General features: G+C 39.4%; 1 protein-coding gene across 11 annotated transcripts in view; it reads right to left on the bottom strand.

The window, feature by feature from the left end:
* ARMC2 (armadillo repeat containing 2) overlaps positions 1–18,936 on the bottom strand; it is a 78,531-nt gene extending 59,595 nt beyond the window's left edge. For 3 of the 11 annotated variants that reach the window (XR_011140160.1, XM_068937974.1, XM_068937982.1), the window contains exons 1-5: positions 16,693–18,936; positions 11,631–11,852; positions 10,194–10,266; positions 8,499–8,667; positions 6,922–7,129 (exon numbers count right to left, since the gene is read on the bottom strand). Coding sequence is in view for 10 of the 11 variants with exons in the window: in XM_068937974.1 (XP_068794075.1) it covers positions 6,922–7,129; positions 8,499–8,667; positions 10,194–10,266; positions 11,631–11,848 (668 nt within the window). In the remaining variant the exon portion in view is untranslated. Of the gene's footprint in view, positions 1–6,921; positions 7,130–8,498; positions 8,668–10,193; positions 10,267–11,630; positions 11,853–12,576; positions 12,598–12,695; positions 12,721–16,137; positions 16,255–16,275; positions 16,558–16,616 lie in introns of those variants that run through there. The other 8 variants (XM_068937976.1, XM_068937978.1, XM_068937975.1 and 5 more) reach the window with 8 other exon arrangements.
* Between the last annotated feature and the right edge of the window lie 1,537 nt (positions 18,937–20,473).

The following is a 20,473-nucleotide window of genomic DNA, read 5'->3' as shown; positions in this document are numbered from 1 at the left end:
AACACTGACTTTCACTGAGCCGCTTAAGATAATGTGTCCATATTTTGGTAAGCTACTACTGCACTTCGGTTTGGAAGGTGTTATTCATCTCAGCGACAAAGGGCATAGATGCAAACACTCAGGGAAAGTAAGTAATAGGTGTGCCTCAAAGAAAATGGAATTACTACAACAGCACAAGAGATTATTTTCCTTGTAGAAAACAAAAAAGAAATATGGTAAATAACTTGCACACAGCTAAAATAAGTATAAATTAAAGTATTAGACTAATTACACAAACCTACAATCATTCTTCTTTCTCAGCTATGATGATTTTCAAAAGCACGCAAATAACTGAAAAGTAGAACTGATGATGTAGATGTCCTATAATTATTTCAGGAATTATAGAGGATTATATTTTAAGCAACACCACCAGAAGTGACAAAAATATAAAGGGAATGAAAACTCTAATGGAGGCTACAATTGAGACCACCAATATGAAAAAGGATAAATAGAGGAAAGGCAGTAAAATTTATAAAATATGTCAACAAGTAGGCCAACTACGTTCTGAGTCATTCTAAAGATGAGCAAATATAATTCCTCTGTAAACACATCATAGGTACAAGTCCATCATTTATGACAGCTCTAGTGATAAAAAGAGCACACGTTCTGTTTAGATGGGCTATTGATCAGAAACTTTGTGTGCATGTTAAATAGTATGGCTTACAAGAATAATAGAGGTTGATGAAAAGTGTACATCCTGAACTTTTTGTTCTTTATAATGTTTACATTTTCTGCCTAATACTGAAAATATTATTGACAATACCTATTTGTGGCAAGCTATCTTTAAGCAAGCAGATAACTAACAGTAATTCTATTAAAAAATCCTAAAGTACTAGCCCAAACATATTTGGGTCTGAAGACTCGGGATGCTATAGCACCTTCATTTTTCCCAACTTGAATTTTGCATAAGCAGCCTTCTCCAATTCTCATTTTGAACAAAAAAAAAAAGAAAAGAAAAAAATCCATCTAAATTTTTTTGTTATTATAGCCCTACCTAGACTGTGAACTGGTATTCCTTCTTTACCCCTCCATGGCACACTTCTCCATTTTGGTAACTGAATCTTAATTGGTAATAAGGAGATTCAAGACCTAGATTTGGAGACCAATTACATTATACTGAACCTAATGACTACAGCGCAAACACTCCATTTGGACTACGAGTGAAAACAAGCCTAAAATCTATTCTCTTTCCCAAGTGCGTAGACCATAGATACACTACAGCTGCCTGTTGCTCTTTTCTTTGGAAGTCTTTAAAATTTCTGTCCTGAAACAGAATTCTTCATTCCCAGGTTTCTCCCATTATCTCCTAACCCTATATAAAAAAATCAGACTCCTTCTCAAGCGGGTAGGAATCAGGAATCAAACTTTTTTTTTTTTTTTTGAAAACACAGTAGAAAGTCCTGCTTTTGAAAGCTGTACATCATCTGATGGCTTCCTTCCTAAATAGTTGTCTTAACAGCTACTGGGATAGGGGCAGAAATAGAGAGAGAAAGATTACAGTAGGAGTAGACTAATTTCCTGCAGCCATGTGTGAATAAGAAGTCTAGAAGTTGTGAATACACATAATGAGATAAGACAAATCCTGAATGAAGTCTGGAGAATGTGCAACAATATCAGCTAAAATATACAACAAACTAATACTTGAACCATGCCATTAATTTCAAAAAATTCAACCAGAGCAAATTAGAATAAGTATTCCTTTCAGGAAGGGAAAAATCCACCTCCTTTTTAGGAATCCTTTTCTATGAGGAGACAAGGAATGAATCTTGGGCACAGACATGAAGCTAGTTTAAGCTATCAAGTAGAAGCAACTTCCTGTATTCATCTTCTGCTTTTACGGTTTTCTGTACAAGCATTCCACACGCTAAAAAGCACAGGAAAGAGAAACCACTCTTCCAGGATCAGCTGATAGATATTTCTCAAAGATTCTGTCAGACAGGCATTTGCTAAGGGCAGCAATAATGTCAAAAAGCTGGGCATAATATATCTCCTTTTCAGCAACTTTTTTTTTTTTTTTTTGTAAGAAGCAATTTATAGAAATCATTAATTGAAAATCTTGTAGAGCAGGCCACTAGGGAATAAACTGCTTGCCACCAATCATTTCCTCCTTGAAAGCATTTATATTTCTAAGGAGCCCAGAAAGGATGTTCAAGCCTTCAGAATATTGAGAAATTGGAGGAGAAGAAAAAAAATTCATCTTTTCTCACCAGGGAAACTGTTGTTCTTTATCAGCAAATCTGCCATCACTGCTGACATTTCTGTTGAAATATATGAATGCAGAAACCATTTTAAAAGTTTCATTTCTATCATTTCTATAGCAATCACAAGATATGGCAAGGCACAATGGCTGGATGAAAAGGTAAACAAAACTAGGCTTCCTTATGATTGTCAGAAATTGTTCCTTACTTTGCTGAGGAAACGTCAGTGAATTCAGTCTGCTTCAATAGATGTACCTATTTCATTATAACTAGTTGGTTATTTGAAAAACAGAATAGCAAGTCAAATGACAAAACTCTTCCCCCAAGAAGGTGCAATTTTTGGCATCTCTGTAAAACAGTAGCGATTTCATTAATGAAAAGAATGAATACGTTCTTTTCATCAGTCCTCAGGACAATAAAAGAATTTGAGATGGAAAGCAAGTGCGCTTCTAGCTTGAATAAAATACTTTCCTCCTGTTCTCATTGAAATAAATGTAATAGCATCAATGGCAAGAATCTGTCATGCTATTTTGGCATGCTCTAGTTTCATCACAAACAGAAAAACATCTTTATTAGACAAGATTCTTTCGGTACATATGCAGGATCGGTGGGGAAAGGGGAGTGAGGAGTCTCATACACCTTCCCTTGCACCAAGTACAGTATCTGTACAATCCTCTTGCTTAGTTCCTGAAGGGCTTTTAAATCACTGGGATATTGAACTGAGGCCCAAACAACTGCTTCATATGGAGAATGACAGGTCTCTGGATAATAAGAGTATTCACATTCTTGTAGGTCCTCATGCTATTATTCCTGAGCACAACGTACTTTATATAGAAAAGATCTCTAATCTGTACAGGATGCTTCAAGTATGTACGACACAGTAACTTCTGTGCTTGGATCACAGTGGCTTCTTAGTACATGTAAACATCTTCTATAGAAGAAGAACAGAACTCTGCTACTACAGTGATTCTATCAAGATTAAACTCAAGGAAATATTTTGGAGGATAGTTTTGTAATACATTTCAACTGCCTTGCGAATCAGAGGAAAAGCATGACATCTCTGAACTCAGAAGAGGATATAGATCAAGGTCTGCTTGGCTCATATAGCATCAGACATGAATAGAGTGAGTCGATGTGCTTATTGGTTTAAGTCTTAGTAATGCGTTAGAGCTGTTCGAGAGCAGCTGGGATTACCTAGAGTCATTCCATCAGGTAACGACATGAATTGGACTGATAGGGATCGGAAAACTGCCTAAAGAACCCATGCCCTTTACTAAAGAGAAAACCGTTTGTACTGTTTTTATGCCCACTGCAGGTATGTCTGGTATTCTAAGCACAAAATCACTTATATGTTGTTAAGTGATCCTTGGCACAAGGTTATAACGGCACAGGCAGATCTCCTGGGCAACACTGGCAAGATCTTGCTTTCAACATAGGAAAGAGGCAGGAGTATTCTGTTACACTTCTATTTTGGAGAAAACTAGTTTGAACAAGAACGGAAAAACTAATACTTGAACCATGCCATTAATTTCAAAAAATTCAACCAGAGCAAATTAGAATAAGTATTCCTTTCAGGAAGGGAAAAATCCACCTCCTTTGTAGGAATCCTTTTCTATGAGGAGACAAGGAATGAATCTTGGGCACAGACATGAAGCTATGGACCGAGTCATCAGGCTATACATAAAACACATTGCTACAAAGTTGTTCATTTTCTCCATTTACTATTGAGATATTTCTAATACTAAAGCAAATAAGTTATCTCTCCCTATTTTAAGCTGCTTGGGGTCTGTCTTCTTGTCTATTTATCCATTGATTAATGAGTTTGGACTGTGCTTATAGCAATTCACAACACAGGTAACAGTAGAGTTGTTGTCAAAAAGACTATTTTAGATTTAGAATGATTTTTAAAAAACATAGTTAATATATAATTTGTATGCATTGTAATGAAAAAAATAATAAAAATTGCTGATCAGTAAAGCTTAATGAGACCAGGAAAAAAAAAAAAAGTCCTTTTGGATCTGATCCCTTTGGTAGGGAAAAATTTTTCTTTTCTTGGAAAAGAAAAACAGTTCAAGTTGTTTGATAAAACAGAGGAGATACTAACCAAGAAACAACTTCATGAGTTGCCTCTACAAAACTCAAAAGAATAAAGTATGAGAGCATTCTGAGAAGCTAGTAGTACTTCTAGAATCTGAACCGCTCAAAAGACTCATCAGGTGTGGCAATTTATACAACTTACAAGAGACTACATGTTCTACAACTGAATTTAAAAAAAGTCTGTTTACAACAAATACATGTATTTTTTGACCATGACAGGCTCAGCATGATTCAATGAAATTGATATTCCTATCAGTTTCTTTGCTGCTATTAACAGTGAGACCCATAAGAATATCAATTTTGATGAGCAACTGCAGGATTTCAGAACCTTCAACTTGCCTAGAAATTTATTTTTATGTATTAGACCAAAATCAGAGATATGAATTTCACATAAATATTACAGAAACACGTTATATATAACAAGTTGCACATGTTAAATATATTTTTATGTGCATGTTCTTATATGTACTTATCATATAAAATGATTTCAGTCTGATTCAGACTAAAGCTACATTTAATGGAAACAATTTCCAACAAACTTAAAGACTTCATCATTTACTCATGTTCAGGACAGAAACAACACTGAATACTAAAGCAGATATGACAGATGCAGAAAGAATACAGCAGAAACAGTTCAAACGAGTAAAGTGACAAACCAGGAAGAGGAAAAAATAAGACTAAAAACAAAACAAAAACCCCTTAAACTGATAACCTTTTAAATACAATACCATTCTGATGTCCTCATGTTGCAACGAGCAATCTTTTTGGTAATAGGCCTTTTTCCTATTTCCAAGAATATTTCAATGGAGAAGTCAGTCATTCTCTAATTAAAATTATTATCAAGGTAAATCAGGACATTCTGTGGTTCAAGTTACCAGAAAACTCAATGATCATGGTACAGAACACCACATGAATGTGTAATTGTGAAAAGCAACGGTAACAAAAACCCTAAATCAAGAATTAGGGGAGCTGTCAGCCTTATAAAGGATAAGCAAATAATTTTAAACAGATAACAGGGATGTACAGTGAAATAATATTAGCTATTTAAGCATAGCTGCAAGTTTTGAAGTTATCACTCAGAAGGTGGGCCATTCTTCCCAATTAGTAAAAGCAGCAAAAGACCTTTCATTGTTAAGGCTCACTTGGACACCCTCAACCAATTTCCAGTTTTAGCTGCTTTACTAAATTGCTTCACATCACAGCTGAGAGTACAGTAACTCATGTGATATGATAATCACACAGTTTTTAGCCAAAAAAGCCTTTTGCACCACTGATTTTAATGGGAGAAAATGATTTTGCACTGAAGCATTCACCCTGGTCTTTTACCTTCATTCACTCATGCTTTTTTCATTCTCTGGGTTTATTTTCTCCTTTTCCCTCCCTCCATACTCATGAAGCTCTTACTTTGTTCCCACGTGCCTCCCGTCTTTCAGATTCAGGTTTTTTTAAACCTGGTTTCAATTTCAGGCAGAAAGAAGAGAGCTACGATAGTTCTACATATCAGTTATTGTAAGAGCATCAATGGACAACGTTCTCCAAATTATTCAGCACTATCATCAAGCTATGAATGAAAGGCTTTTCATCTTATAACATTAAGAAAATATTATTTAGTATCAAAGAAGCATTATAACATCCAAGAAAATTATTTTTTCCTAAGCATAAAAACATGCTAGAAAACAGGTATCCACTGGAAGATGTTTACATTTAGAGGTGACCAACTTTTTATGGTATAAATTTTGAAAATAAAGTGTTACGATACATTCTTGGTGGAAGAGGTTATCGGATCTGCCAACATTATTTGCATCAAATAGTTGTCTGCCCAACTACTGATACAGTAACTGACATCCCTATTGAACAGGGCCACTGAGTATTCCTCACTGTGCAAGAGTTCAGACCTGAACTAGAGGGGGGGGGGGGGGGGGAAATAAAAAAAGAAAAACACCATACACCTAATAGAGAATTACAGAAGGAATATAATAATCTATGTGCAGTAAGAAGACTGCAGGCATGTAAGTCTGTCACACCTATTTGATCACTAAAAATCAACAACAAAAAAAAACCCTTCTCCCTCTATTGCCAAGGGGTTCATAAAGAAATTAAGCTTAGTTTTTGCACTAGCGTACATATTAGTTCTGCTTTTGTCAGCAGCAGCACAGACAATTTTTCCCTCCAATACTAGAACTGAAAATATTGTTTTACTCATCTGTGGAACTAGGGCAAGAATGTTTAGTACCTTAAAACAACAGGCTTGAACTGTAAAGACAAATACACCAATTTTAAACTTCAATATTCTATATACAACTACTAGAAGACTTAGTCTGAAAAGGTTAATGATCAAGCAAAATTAAAATTATTTCATATCAAGTAATACTCTAATTTTTTGGACAAATCAGAGTAGACTGTTCCCAAGAATTGAAGTGTTAAGCTTTTGTTGCCTAATGATCTAAACATAGATTTGTTTTAACGCACTATTACTGCTGCCTTCAAATTCCATCAGTTCTAAACATGCTGATACTTGCACAAACAAACAGCTAGGAAGAGGGTTGTGCAAAAAGTTACACAGTTACCACACTCAAGCAATACTAACCTCTCACCTCTCGGTTGAGATAAAAATTTTCCTGATGTCCCTTTCAGGAAGTCTTCCCTCTCTGATTTGCTGACATGCTCATTATAAATTAATTGGCTACTTCCATTGTTAAATGGTGTGTATGCCCTTTGTTCTGCTAAGCAGTTTTCATTACTTCTGCAAAAATTATTCATCATAGCTGGCTCTTCAGAATCCAGCTTCTCTTCATCTGAAATAGCCAAAGAATATATTTTGTGGAAGTGTTCTTACACAATACACAGAGGAAGGAGTTCAAAAATAAATTACTTGTTTTTTATGTTACATTATCAAAATTTGCTTATATCAATTTAAAAAGCAAGAAAGCTTAAGACTACTCAGAGTAAAGTGTCTGCTTTGCACAGGAGGCTTTATGGACAACATTTTCTTTTTTTTTTTTTTTTGCCTTTTTTTGTTTTTTTTTTTTTTTAATTGTTGACCTTTCAACTATTATTCCCATTTTATTTCCTTTTTACAGATAGGTGTATAAGATACAGACTGCATCTTGTGAAGGAAGAGATAATTTTTCAGAACTGGAATAAAGGAACTCAGGCCAAAGGTAGCCATTAACCTTGTACCTCGGTATGTACATTTATGATAAGAGCTTGCACTAAAAGCTTATGTGAACATTTGCATGAGAACGGTGGGGGACGACAACACAGACTGCCTCCTGTAAAACAAAGGTTATAACTACATTAGGTTCTCAACTAGTCAAACTAGTAACATCAAGTTATTAGTGCTAACGGATTAGACTACGTATGGGAGTACATGATATGAATATATACTTACTGGAGATCTACACAACGATGCGGCAAAATCTAGCACATTTTGTGTAAGACCAATTATCTTATTTCGCAATAAGGTAAGAAGCAAGATATTCAGCGTATCATGTAAAGTATCAATCCCAGGCAATGAAAGAACTGCTGTTATTACAAATGAGTCTTTGTTAAAGACAGTGTTCCAGTCCATTTTATAATGAGCCAGTTTGCAGGAAACCAAGACATCAAGTCATTTCCCATCTGTGAGAAAATTACTTCCAAATCCCACGTTTCAGTGACTTTTATTAAATCTCCACTAATCAAACTCTTAACAAAGTACACTGAACAAATACAATGTAGTTGGAGGCCTGTCAAGGCATATCACTCCACTTTACTCTTCCTTTTATACTCCAGAATCCATCAAAGAATCTCCTTAGATGATGCCATCTCATTATCTCTTTAAACATTTCAGCACTTAATGTTAATTTTACCCGTTGAAGCAAACTTTCAGAAGAAACTGCATTACTTAGAAACCTACAGGAAAAAATTTCAAAGGCATCAGAGTAGCTTAGGACCCTAAATCCATTTTCAAAAGTTAAAGTCACTATCATTTTTGGAAATCACATTTTCAAAACTGTCTTTAAGCCACGTAAATCTTTTTAAAGCTTATTCTGAAAGGACATGGAAGTCTATATTACATTAATATAATGACATCTCTAGTTATTATGAAAAAAAACTATTAATATAAAAACCCCCTCATGTAGTTACTTTTCTAGGAAATAATTTGTATCAAAGCAGTCTTACTCTGACCAGGAGGAAACATTTTAGCAGGAAGGAGATTCCCCCGAGAAGTTCTTCGAAATAAGTGTGCTCGAGCGCTGCTGACTTTTCTAACCTCCTCAGGATCCACAGGAGGTTTTGGAAGGGAAATGGAAGAATCTTCATCTTTTGCAGAAGCGAGTAGTTTGGGCTTCTGTCACAAAGATAAAACAAAGAAGTTCTTACAAAAGCATAGTCAATTTCTTTTTCGTACAAGCATTTTTTTTTCAAGTTACCATTTGTATAGATCATTTCTTCAACTTCAGAATAGCATACATGGGAATTACCAGCAGCAGCTTAGTAACCATAGGTTCCTCATTACAAAAACTCATCCAAAGTTTAAGAAAACCATTCCACTAAACAAGCTTGATCACCTATACCAATATCACCACAGAAAGCTATTTAAAAGCAAACATTCAGGGGTGTAAAAACAAGAAGAACTAACCTGAAAAGAGCAACTGAAACTCACAAAAAATCTGCTTGATTTCCCTCATACATACTCATTTAACATCATCTACAGTATCCTTATTTATCACAGAAATATTGTGCCAGAGACGCACTGACAATTGTAGAGGCAGATCTATTCTTTATATTTGTTTAAATTTTTGAGCATGGGAACAGCATTTCCAAAATACTTCAGACATGCTCATGTACACATCCTATTAAACCGAGACGAATCATGTGCATTCACAGAAGTTCTAGTTTTATTTATGTGAGTATCTCACACCTTAGAGAATATAATCAACTCCCTGTACCTCTCATACAAAACGTTGTTGTTCTTGTGACTTACATGAACGCATCACCCGCTACGGTCTAGGTCTCTGCAAATTTCGTTACAATAAAAAGTCTATTTGAAAGTCCTCAGCCTGATCTTCAGAGTTCTCCCTGGCAATAACTGAAGATACACAAGAAACAAGACCCACTCCTCACAACCACTGTGACTACTACAAAACCTACATTGACCTACTTGCCTCTATTGGCTGAAGTAGAAGTTTTTGCACTGGTCTTAACAGTAGTTAAGTTTTCTTCCACTCTCATACATAAGTTAATTGAAAAAAATCTAACACCAGAATGTAAACATATTTAATATAGACATAAGTACGGTCAGATTTTATTTGATTCATATAAATACATTACTTTATCAAGATTACTAAAGTGTAACATTTCTTAGAGTTTTTTTTTTTTTTTCTAACTTCCGCAAAGACCATTGCTCCGGAGTAAAGAAAGCGTACACACAGCAAATAGACGTTAACTGCTCTAGTGTGCTCTGTTTTCCAGGACATTAAATAAGTGATCATGACTTAATCTTATATTTAATAAGATTAAATGTAAAAAAAAAAAAAAATCATATAGTGCAGATACACTTACAAAATGAAAATATTTCAAAATTCTAGTCATCTTACACAGGAAAGTCAACTCCAGTTTCCTTCTGATTGTTGTTAATGTCATATAGGATTACAAAGCAATGCAACAATATTTAAACAGCTTAACAATTTTCATTTTTGGAAACGTATTTGACAAAACTGACTTTTTAAGTCTCTGACTGACATTATAACAGGCTTCCACTTCTTCTAAATCTATTTCATCCCAATCTATTGCTATGGCTAACACTATGATGCACTATATAAATTCACATACTTTATACCTTAATACTGCAGTGTTATTTCTGAGAGTACTCACATGATCCAGTGGGCTAAGACGAACACCAGAAACTGGTCTTGATTCAGCCAGATCAAAACTGGAAGCATGAAGACTAACAAAGAAATTAAACATAGTATGAATCAAGCAGATGACTTTTTTTTTTTAATTGCATGCTTCCTCCCTCTCTGCCAGCGAACATGGGGAAAACAATGAGGAAAGGAAGAGTGACAGTGCACCGCATTTACATCTTTACATCACCACTCTTCTTTCCATGAATGCTATTTAACTTTGATACCTGGCAAAGGAGCAGTGTTAACGGGGGGGGGGGGGGGGGAGGGAGTGGGGGGGGGAATCATGAGACTACTTGCACACCTGCCCTGATACACTTATTTCAGGTATGTCTACAACAATTCTCTAGTACAAGCCTAAATCAATGCACAAATCAAAGCGTGTTTAGCACCCAAGCTATCTGACACAAGCTGCAGAACTCTGCAGGGGAGAAAGCTCCCATTTGTGCAGGTACAAGCTTGCTCCTTCCCATAGCACACACAGAACAAGAATGGACATGGCTAGGTACGTTCAGTCAGAGTCTGCCAGAAAGTATCATTTGCAATTTCTTTACCTGATCACCGAACAGTCAAGTCATTCTCAGACTCCTTCCTTCTATAAGGGTACAGCGCTGTATGCAGTAAGGAACGTAATGCAGAGTGCCTGAAGTCATGCTGCCATGAAAACAGCATGGACACCAACTCACTCTTTAGCCATTCAAGCACATGTTGGCATCCTTTCCAGCACGCCTGACACCTAACATTATAAATACAGCTCATATATCCTCCAGTCATTATAGAATCGGTATGTAAGAAGAGCTTAAAAATGATGGGGGAAATTGATGCGCTAGAAAGAGGGACGGGGGTATCAAAGATCATAACCAAAATCCTACTGATAATTTTTTCTTTTTGTTTTTCCCCCTTCTACCACAAGGGAGATCTATTGTACTCTATGAATTATGCTAGGTAGGCTCCCACACAAAAAGGTAAGAAATAATTTTGAAGTAATATAAATTCTGGTTAAAATAAGCATTCTTGACTTCAAGAGCTACAGTTGTACATTAAAAAAATCCAAGAAGGTTCTGAAAAAAGATCTAGGGTATGGACAGCTTATGTAGAAAGAAAAAAAAAAAAAAACTTTTACAGTTTCTAGGGAAGAGATAAGATTATCTTAAGAAAAAGGTGGGTTGTGGACCATTTTCTTATACTACTCTCCATGTACAAAAGACAGCGTAATGATTGCCTCTGGTAGCTCTAATCCAGAGGAACATCCAAGACGCGTAGAATAACACTAAGAGTAAGCATCATTAGAAGAAGGTAAAGGATGTGATTAGTTAAGAGTTTAGCATAGGAAGAATCACCATAAACAACTACAGAAATAAATCTCTTGCTACTAAAGGGTGTTTGAAAAATCTTAAAACCACAATACCTAAAAACTGAAGGGGGTCTATTTTCAGGCATTCGCAAGGATCCAGATCCAAAGAGTTTCCTTTGATCCTCTGCAGGTGTAAACGGTCTTCGAGTTCTTAGTGTTCGTAGAACACTTCTTGCTTCATTTATAATCTCAGAACTGGTCTTCTGCTTTGGCATGGAAAGCCTGTAGAATGGTTCTGGCTTTTCTGTACTTTTATTCTTTGAAGCTTGCATTCCTCTGCAAAGATGTGCAAAGGAAAATACTGTACAATTTATACAGAAGGCACAGAATATAACACTAATTTTTAGTTACAAACTATTAATGCATCAATGTTTTTGCCACCTCAATGTAGTTAAAAAAGGATGTTATAAAGAACATCAAGTAGGAAAGTGGTGGAAAATAAGGATTCATTGACGCTGTGTTGCTCTCCCTATTTCTCAGTTCCATGTCAGATGCTTTCTGCTCTTCCTGAGTACTTTCCTTTGGAAGTCCTTGAGTTTTTCAGTGGGACCTAGAAAACACCCTGTTCAATACAATAGTACTTTCAGGGCCAAGTGCACCACTCCTTGATACTGCAGAAAAATCAGTTGTTAACACCTGAATGCTTACAAAACATCATAATCAAAACAGGAATTCAATAAAATACTGTAAAGAGATACTTTCCTTCCAACAAGTTTCAGAAATACCCAGAAATATAAGGTATTGATCTTACCAAGTGCAGCTTCATAATAAGTCAAAAGAGGTGCTGCTATCAGTAATTGGTAAGTAGTGGCAAGGAAGAATTAGCAACAAATTCTTTTCTCTGCAAGGGAACCTCTCCCCCAGTGCACACAGACAACACTAACACAAGACACATCATCAGCCCGAACTTTCAGTTTTCCGTTCTACTGCACCTTCAGACAAACGCATTGAGCAGTAAAAGGCTTGCTTCAAGGATGTATCAAGTCCCCCTCTTCCTTACCCCAAAAAAATAAATCAAAATCCTGGTATAGTACTCTGTAGACACCATCCTTTTACTTCACAGCAGACTCCTCACGAACCCTGCACCAACCAAATTCCTCCTCTGCTTTTCAAACTTACCTAAACCGAAAATATACGTTTCTGCACTGCCTTTGACACAGGCTGACATCTGGTAACGTCTATTCTCTCACACAGTTGATGACAACGATCAGACAGTGCTACTTTGGATACTTCCAAAACTCTGAGGTAAAACACAAGACACACACACACACACAAACCCTACACCACTCAGTTCTCCGCTTTTAGTTCACTTCTTCCTGTTTTGCCATTTTAAACTTCTGTCTGCTTCTTCTCTGCTTTCTTTCAGAGCCCCTACATGCCAGCACAGTTTTGACAATTAATACACAATCCAACCCCTCCAGCTGAACTACATAAGGTAAAACTGGATGCTAAGGAACAGTGCAGCAAATTTTTCCACAACATGCAGAAACAAGAACACAGGAACAGATCAGGAACCTAAGTCGGTCAGTGCTTTTAATATCTCCAATTACCACTAATACATTAGTTGTCTTCACTGTAACTGAATTTGGCTCTCTATGCTCCCTATTCTTCCCTCTATTATAATGTGACTCAAAAGAGTTAAGTAAGCAATGCCACGGTAGAAATCTGTTTGGAGCAACTATGAAGTCATTCCCCGGTGAATAGGGAAGGTGGATTACCATTCCCTACTCTCCCAGCTACCTGATCGCAAGACTTCGACCTTTAAGTGGAAAGTCTTTTGGGTAGACCAATGTACACGGAAACAACAGCTGTGGATCAACATTAGAACATAATCAATGGCATCTCATAAATCAGATCTGAGCTAATTCACGTTTCTTTCCTAATCTATGTATTTTCAGCCACCTGGCTAAATCTTTATATAAATCTTCTTGAGTATTCTAATATCTTACATTTAATCTCTGAAAGCTGCCATTTTCTTTAATTCTTGAAATCTGTGCTCTGCCATTGAATTGTCTATTTCATGGGATGTAAGTATTTGTTTGTATAGTTAAACAAAGACGCAACTTGAGATATCTGTTTCTATGAAGCAGCATCGCCTCTGATTGCAACTGAAAGTAGATTTGACAAAAGGTAATGAAAGTTGATTGTAATTTGTCTATTCTAGAAGTACATTTATTAGTTACAGCTAAGACCAACCTTCCATTATAAATCTTTAAATTTTTTTTTGAAGTCTTCATCTCTTACCTATTTCTTTTTCCACTGTCAAAGGACCTTTTCCACTGTCAAAGGACCTTTTCCACTGTCAAAGGACCTTTTCCACTATAAGCTTAATTACTAAATCTCATTTTAATCCCCCTTCAAACCCATAAAAATCAAAGTTTTAATAATTAATGCTGCAAAGAAAACCCGTGACATATTTTGAATACCTCACTGGCCTCCCACACTCTGCTCCCTTCTGCCTTGCTACGCTAGTGGAGAGAGGAGGGAGCACGGCCTTTCTGCAGCCTCTCACCACTGCTGGATCAGAGAGCACAGCTGGTCGAGCAGCCTCTATCATATTCACCCCATGAGTTAGGAGCTCGGAGGAAGAAAGCAGAGACAGCCAGGAACCGGCACCGGGGGGCAGCACTGAGCACAGCTCAAGACGCATTACCACTGACCCTAACACAGCATTAACATTTAATAATAATGGCTTAGTTGAGAGTTATATCAATGTATCAGTCATTGATGCCTCTTACTTACTAGTCATAAAACGTCACAGAGCACAGAGAAACCAGTAAGCAGTGTCATACAAATATAAGGATATGTATGATAAGAAAACTCACTCTTTCTTGCAAGCAAAGAAGAAGCACAAGAAATAATATATCTGAATGAGTTTGCTGTAAAATCACAGTACAATTACTGTCTCTTACTGTAAAGACAGATAGAAAAAGAAGATTTATATTCTCCATTTTAAATGTTTCAGCAGCAGACATTGTGAGCAACAAGCAATTGCTCTGCTGCAGCAGCACGCGTGAAGTTTCATCTGCTCTCCAATCTTCTGTATCCCATCCCAGCAGCTCTGAGCAAGCACCTTGAACTATGTTAGGCTACTCCTCTTTCTGGAAAACTACAACCCAGACGCACGCATGAGGGAAAACCCTTCCAGCCACCCGCAGCTTTCCTGACTTTGATGAGCAGAATGTACCGAATCATTCGATTGCAATGCCAGAGGCCAATTTAAACTAAAGCGCAACAAGTGAATGCAACAAGCAGAAAGCAGAAGCACAGGATGAAGGAGCAGCTGAAGAGCATGGAAGGGGAATGACTGCACTGGCTATTTGCTGCACAGTGTGATTCTACCCTTGTTTTTCCATTGTTTTTGCAAGATCGTAGTTCTGCCTGCTTTCATACTTGTTTGTAAGAATTTATTTATAAACTCTTTTCACAAACTTTTAAATAAAGCATCTTAATTTAAAATCAGAAAGAAGCACTGATAACTAGAACCATTTCTTTAAAGCACTGATAACTAGAACCATTTCTTTAAATCCAGTAATAGTCCCATTTTGTGCCCTAATCCCACACCTCAGCAGCAGGAGATAGAAAGTGGCAAATGTTGTAGCCTCAACAGGGACAGCGTATCTGGTACGGGTGGATCTTGTCCCTCACTACTGTTACCATTTCCCAGGTAGCCTTTAACTTGCACAGATGAAGAGCCCCTCTCTGCCTCTGTGCTGGAAGGTTTAAGAATATTACAGTAGTCTCTGAAAACCTGTATTTGGTCTCTTGTCTTCGCTGTACAGGAAGATCTGAAAGCAGTATCAGTACAGCATCAGAAAATCCTAGCTCAATGGTTCAGAGAGCCCTGGATTAGCAAAGTCCTGCCTATCCCCAAAAGCAAGATAACCGCATGCTTGCAGCATTCATCCTGAGTTAATTAGCACATGTGAGAAGCACAGCTGATTACATCAGACAGGGCACTGCACTGACTACGCTATCCAGTCTCAGATTTCAAAAGCAGTACCATCTGAATACGCTACAGTGTGCGGAGCGGAGGTACTTGTGATCACTGAGGTACCTCTCTGTGCTGCACCTCATAGGATAGGCATGTTGATTGTGACCACAGTACCAAATTGCAATTGGGGGGGGATATACCTAAGTCATTGTAGAAAGGAAATAAACTTCAGCTAGACATTAGTCTAACACGGACAGAAAGACCAAAAGCTGTTCAAAAGCCCACTAAGTCTCCTTTACTAAGAACTTAGGTATTACAGCAGGTTTTACCATGTACTTAAAGGGCAACAAACACTGACCCTGTTTCATCAAGCTAGTGAGCAGAAACCTTGTGTTCAAACCATAAAAAGTCTGCTCAGTGACAGCTGAATCCTGATTCTGTCAGTCCAAGTAAATCTCTAAAGTGGTTAATATGCAAATATAGATTTAATAGTTAAAATAAAAGGGACTTAATAACATGCACTATTAGATACAATTTAAATAACAACTCCAAAACCACCCTGCAGCATATCAATCACAATTGATACAGATTCTGCCTGGTGAAATTTTGAAGCAGAGAACTCTTTACCAATAAGAAAAGCGAACAAACACGCAAGAAACTGAGCCTGCAGTTCGTAACGGAGCCAGACTTTCGGCGCGGCCGGCAGATACCACATCCAAGATGGATTCCCCCACACAAAGCAGCACCTGCCGAGTAAAAACTCACCCGAGCTTTGCAGAGATAAGACAAGCAAGATAAGACCGCTTCCCGCACAGGCTAAGCGCCCAGCTGCCGGGAAACAAAACAGAGGCGCCCCCTCTTCAGCTCTGCTCTTTGCAAAGCCCCCGCCCCACTCACCACCGGCTCCCGCCACTCGCCCTCTGCGCCAGGCGGCGGCCACGCGCCTAACGGCCAGCGGCCGTTAAACCCGCCGGGCGGGGGGCAGGGGGGGGAAGGAGGGGAGGGACTCCCCCTCCCCCGCCTCCCCGTCGCCGCCGCGCGGTGCCCGCTGCCCTCCCCGCCGCGGCGGCACCGGCGCCCGCTGTTCCCATGGCAACCGTACACACCATGGCCGCCCGGCCGCTAAGCGGGAAGCGGCGGCGGCCGGACAAGGCGCCAGGGAAACGCGGGACCCTCGCTCACCCGCAGCGAGGGAAAGCCGATCGCCGCCGTCGCTATCCCGGCGCCGCCGCCGCTACCGTTACCCCGACGCGCTCCCCTCAGCCGCACCTGCCGGCAGCGAGGGCAGCGGGAAGGGGGGAGGGAGCCCGGACATGCCACGGCGCGTGCGCGGGAGGCCGCCCGCAGGCGCATGCGCAGCCCGGCGCCGCCGGGGCCGGCCGGTCGTGGCTGCCGCTTTGCCCCGCCCGCCGAGGCGGTGGGCGCCCGTTGCCCCTGAGCCGCTGTGGGGGGCGGGGGGTGTCTGTTTTTCTGGTCGCCGTCGCTTCTCCCAGCTTGTTGCGGCCCAAATTCAGGGCATAGTAACAGGGGGCAGAAGCCTAAATAGGGTAGTACAGAAGTTCCTTTTTTTGGAAAGTTGAAAGTGTTGGCCGTGCCCCGTTACGAAAGCTTTTCTCTGAGTTCAGGCTCACGCGGACTGAGAACGGTGGCAATAAAGTTTTCTACAGAAAAAGGCAAAAGGGTACGAGCGTTTGTCAAACTTCAGGGTGAAAACGAGGTATAGTTGAATTCACAAAGCCTCTCCGCTTGGCCTCACACGAAACATCGAATGGCCCATCTTTGCGGGCTGCCTGCCGGCCTCGAAGCCTCCCGCCTCTCCTGCTCGTGTCCTCCTGTCTTCGGGACTTACAGATCAGTGTTTTCGTACCGTTTGTTTGTGCCAGGTCGGGGCCCAAATCGCTCCCACGAGCTGGAAAGCTTTTATTATTCGTGCAGGCGCCGAGTGCAGGGGCAGGAGGACGGCGGCTCCCAGCAGCCAGGCCGAGGGGCTGCCGGCCGCAGCCACCGCCGGCGCCAGTTCCCCGCGCGAGCGGCTCCCCACGCACCCGCCGTACCTGGCCGGGCGAGCCCATCGCTGCCTGCGCCCGAAGATCTCCGGACACGTGACGACAAAGACGACAGGCCTGTTGTGGCAAATCGATCGCTCGTGACTGCTACCGACGGTCTTCGTCCTCAGTCTCTATATGTATTCGTTTTGAGATTTATCTAAATGTTGCTAAATGACGGTGGTTATTAACGCTTTGTGAATAATAGAAAAACGTGACATGTCTCTCTCCCTCTGACCAGGGTTCTTCTTTGCTTCCTTCAGAAAAAAACAGCAGGTATATCAAAAAACACTCCAACTAAATTAATTTTATGTATATATTTTTTTATAGACTGAAAAATCCTTTAACTAATTGCTTACTAACAGGAAAACTTACTTTCTCATGCTTTTTTTTTTTTAGAAAAGAACCCTGCTGGTATTTTAAACATAATGTTTCTTTCTGAATCTTCTTATAAGCCTATGTTATGCCCCTTTCTCCCAGAAAAAGTCGCCTTCCATTTCCTCTTATGCCTCTGATAGCAGTAAGAAGATCTCCATGTGCAGCCTTACCAGGTTTATGTAACACATGCCATTCTCTGTGCTAGTTTCTACTTCATCTCTAATAACTACATATGTAGTCCTCTTTCTTCTGCAGCCAAGCTCTGTATCTCAAAGTAATCAACACCTTGTTAGTATTGAACTTGTTTTTCTTTGTATATTCCTTCATAAAGGCCAAAAGAATTTGTATGTACATCTGTGTGCACGCTGTTTTCAGATCCTTCACAGTCAGCTCATTGTCTGTTATTTTCTTCTGAACCTTTCTCTTACTGATCCCTTCTTGGCTTCTTCTTTAATCCTTTTCATACGCACATTATTTCTCCTCTACTTCTAGGTCATCAAATTGAAGAGTTAATTTTTTATTTGTTTTCTGAGCTCTGGCAATGGCAACAGCTATTTCTTTTGTGATCTCTCTCTGCTGTCTCAAGTGTTACAACTTTCTCACGTAAACCCCTGTTTTCATGTTCTTTTTATTGAACGAACTCTCTCAGCACCTATTTTAAATGCATATACTTAATTAAATCTCCTTGTGTACAATTACACTGCTTTACGGTGGAAGTACATGAATGGACTAGGTCTGGGCCAGTCCAGTATTTGCACAAGAGACTGCCAAGGTAAAAGCAAGGTGTTTTGAGCAGTTCTACCTAACCAGCCAAAAGACATGAGTATTCAATTATGTGAAATTTGTTGCAATGCCTTCATTTTTAGATTTTAAAATCATGAAAGGGCTTTGGTGCTGGTATCCAGACTAATTTTCAGTCTGTAGAACTTATCTAGAAATGAAACTCATCTGGATATCCAAGTGTACACGCCTGTATTTCAGTGCCGTTCAGAATTATTTCACAGTGCTAGACACTTTGCCTGCCAAATGGTCATCAGTCATACTTGGGTTCTTCCTGTTCCTGACCTGTAACAGCAGCCTCCAACAGCATTCCAGCAACGTGAACAGAGATGTAATCCCCACTTCCCCCTATTTCTTTCCTCTTCCTCCCCACCCCCCGAAAAAAAACACAACAGTCTCACCTCCAATTTGGACAAGAATCTTCCTGTCATATTCAACTTTGCACAGACCATCTGCTACATGCTATTAAATAAGCTCCTTGTTTCACATCACTTGTAGCTTATTACACAGGTGAAACAGTTCATTTTACAGCACTTGGAATCAACCCCTATTTTTAGGTTGCCTAATATGTTTCATTCAAACAGGTTTTTGAAGGTCTCCATTATATGCATCAGGGGAAATCTGTCAGGGGAAAAGAACACTGGTTGTAGATGTGTTTTTCTGAACGTTCCAAATCTTACTCAAATTTGGGGTTGAAATTTAAGATCTTGGAAATTGCAATGATCATGATGATTGTGTTGCTTGGTGTGATTTGGTCATTCTGCCAGCATCCTGTTTAGCTCACCCTCACGTTGGCCTGCACTTGATTTCCTCCATGCTCAATGCTGAGTCCTGTCAACAAAAGCCTGCGTTTTTCCTGGTGAAGTTATGCCAGTTTGCCAAGTGAAATATCCTTCAGTTGGTATGTTTCTACTGATACAAGGCATGCAAGGAGGCAGGACTTCTTATGCCTGCTAAGCATTATGAGTCAGCTACCAGCTGCACACCGACAGTGTGATTGTCCTTGTATCAATGACTGCTTCTGCTGATTTCCTGTTAATTCTGCCACCTCTGCCAGTGACTGGAAATCCCTGGTGTGTTAGAGAAATGCCTTCTTATCTTCTAGTTCGCCTTTTGGCCTGACTAAATAGACAAGACTCCACATGCCTTTGGTGCCTTTGGACCTAAACACAGTTTAGGTCCCAGATTACCCCGGCTAGAGCAGGAAGAAATATTTGCAAAAACAGTCTTTTCTTCCCAATAGGAATAAATAGCTATGCAAAGAAAACATGAAGGTCACGGACGCCACAATCCAAAGGAAAGCATAAAAGCAGAGAGAAGAGCCTGTGCGAAGTAAAGAAGAAAAAAAGGCCACGAGCCAGCGCTAGGTGGAGAAGAAAAAAAGGCAATTAGTTTCCCCACAAAACACAACCTTTGGTGTAACCACAAAGATGTTTTGAACACTTGGTTATGCACTCGTGGTTTATGCGCGCCTTATTATGGACAGCATACAGAGCTAGGATGCTGCTGTAATGATTCACATCTTGCGGGGAAGGATGCCCTGGACTGGCAAAAGAGAAAGAGATTTTTAAGAACAAAGACACAGCATCAAAACCATTGGGTTGCAAGACCCCTTAGGGAGCTCACCAGATGCACATGGTCAGACACCTTAGGAAGGGAATTTGGCTGTAATAGGGCTGGTGCATTAACATGGCGATCTTGTTTACTTTCTCAAGGTTTCTAAATTAGCATTCTTTGCCTTTCTTCATAACTCCTCCTTC

This window comes from Struthio camelus, chromosome 3, assembly GCF_040807025.1.
Source record: "Struthio camelus isolate bStrCam1 chromosome 3, bStrCam1.hap1, whole genome shotgun sequence".
In the NCBI taxonomy this organism is placed as follows: Eukaryota; Metazoa; Chordata; class Aves; order Struthioniformes; family Struthionidae; genus Struthio; species Struthio camelus.
The sequence above is the reverse complement of the archived record's forward strand: the minus strand, read 5'-3'. Positions and strand labels throughout refer to the sequence as shown.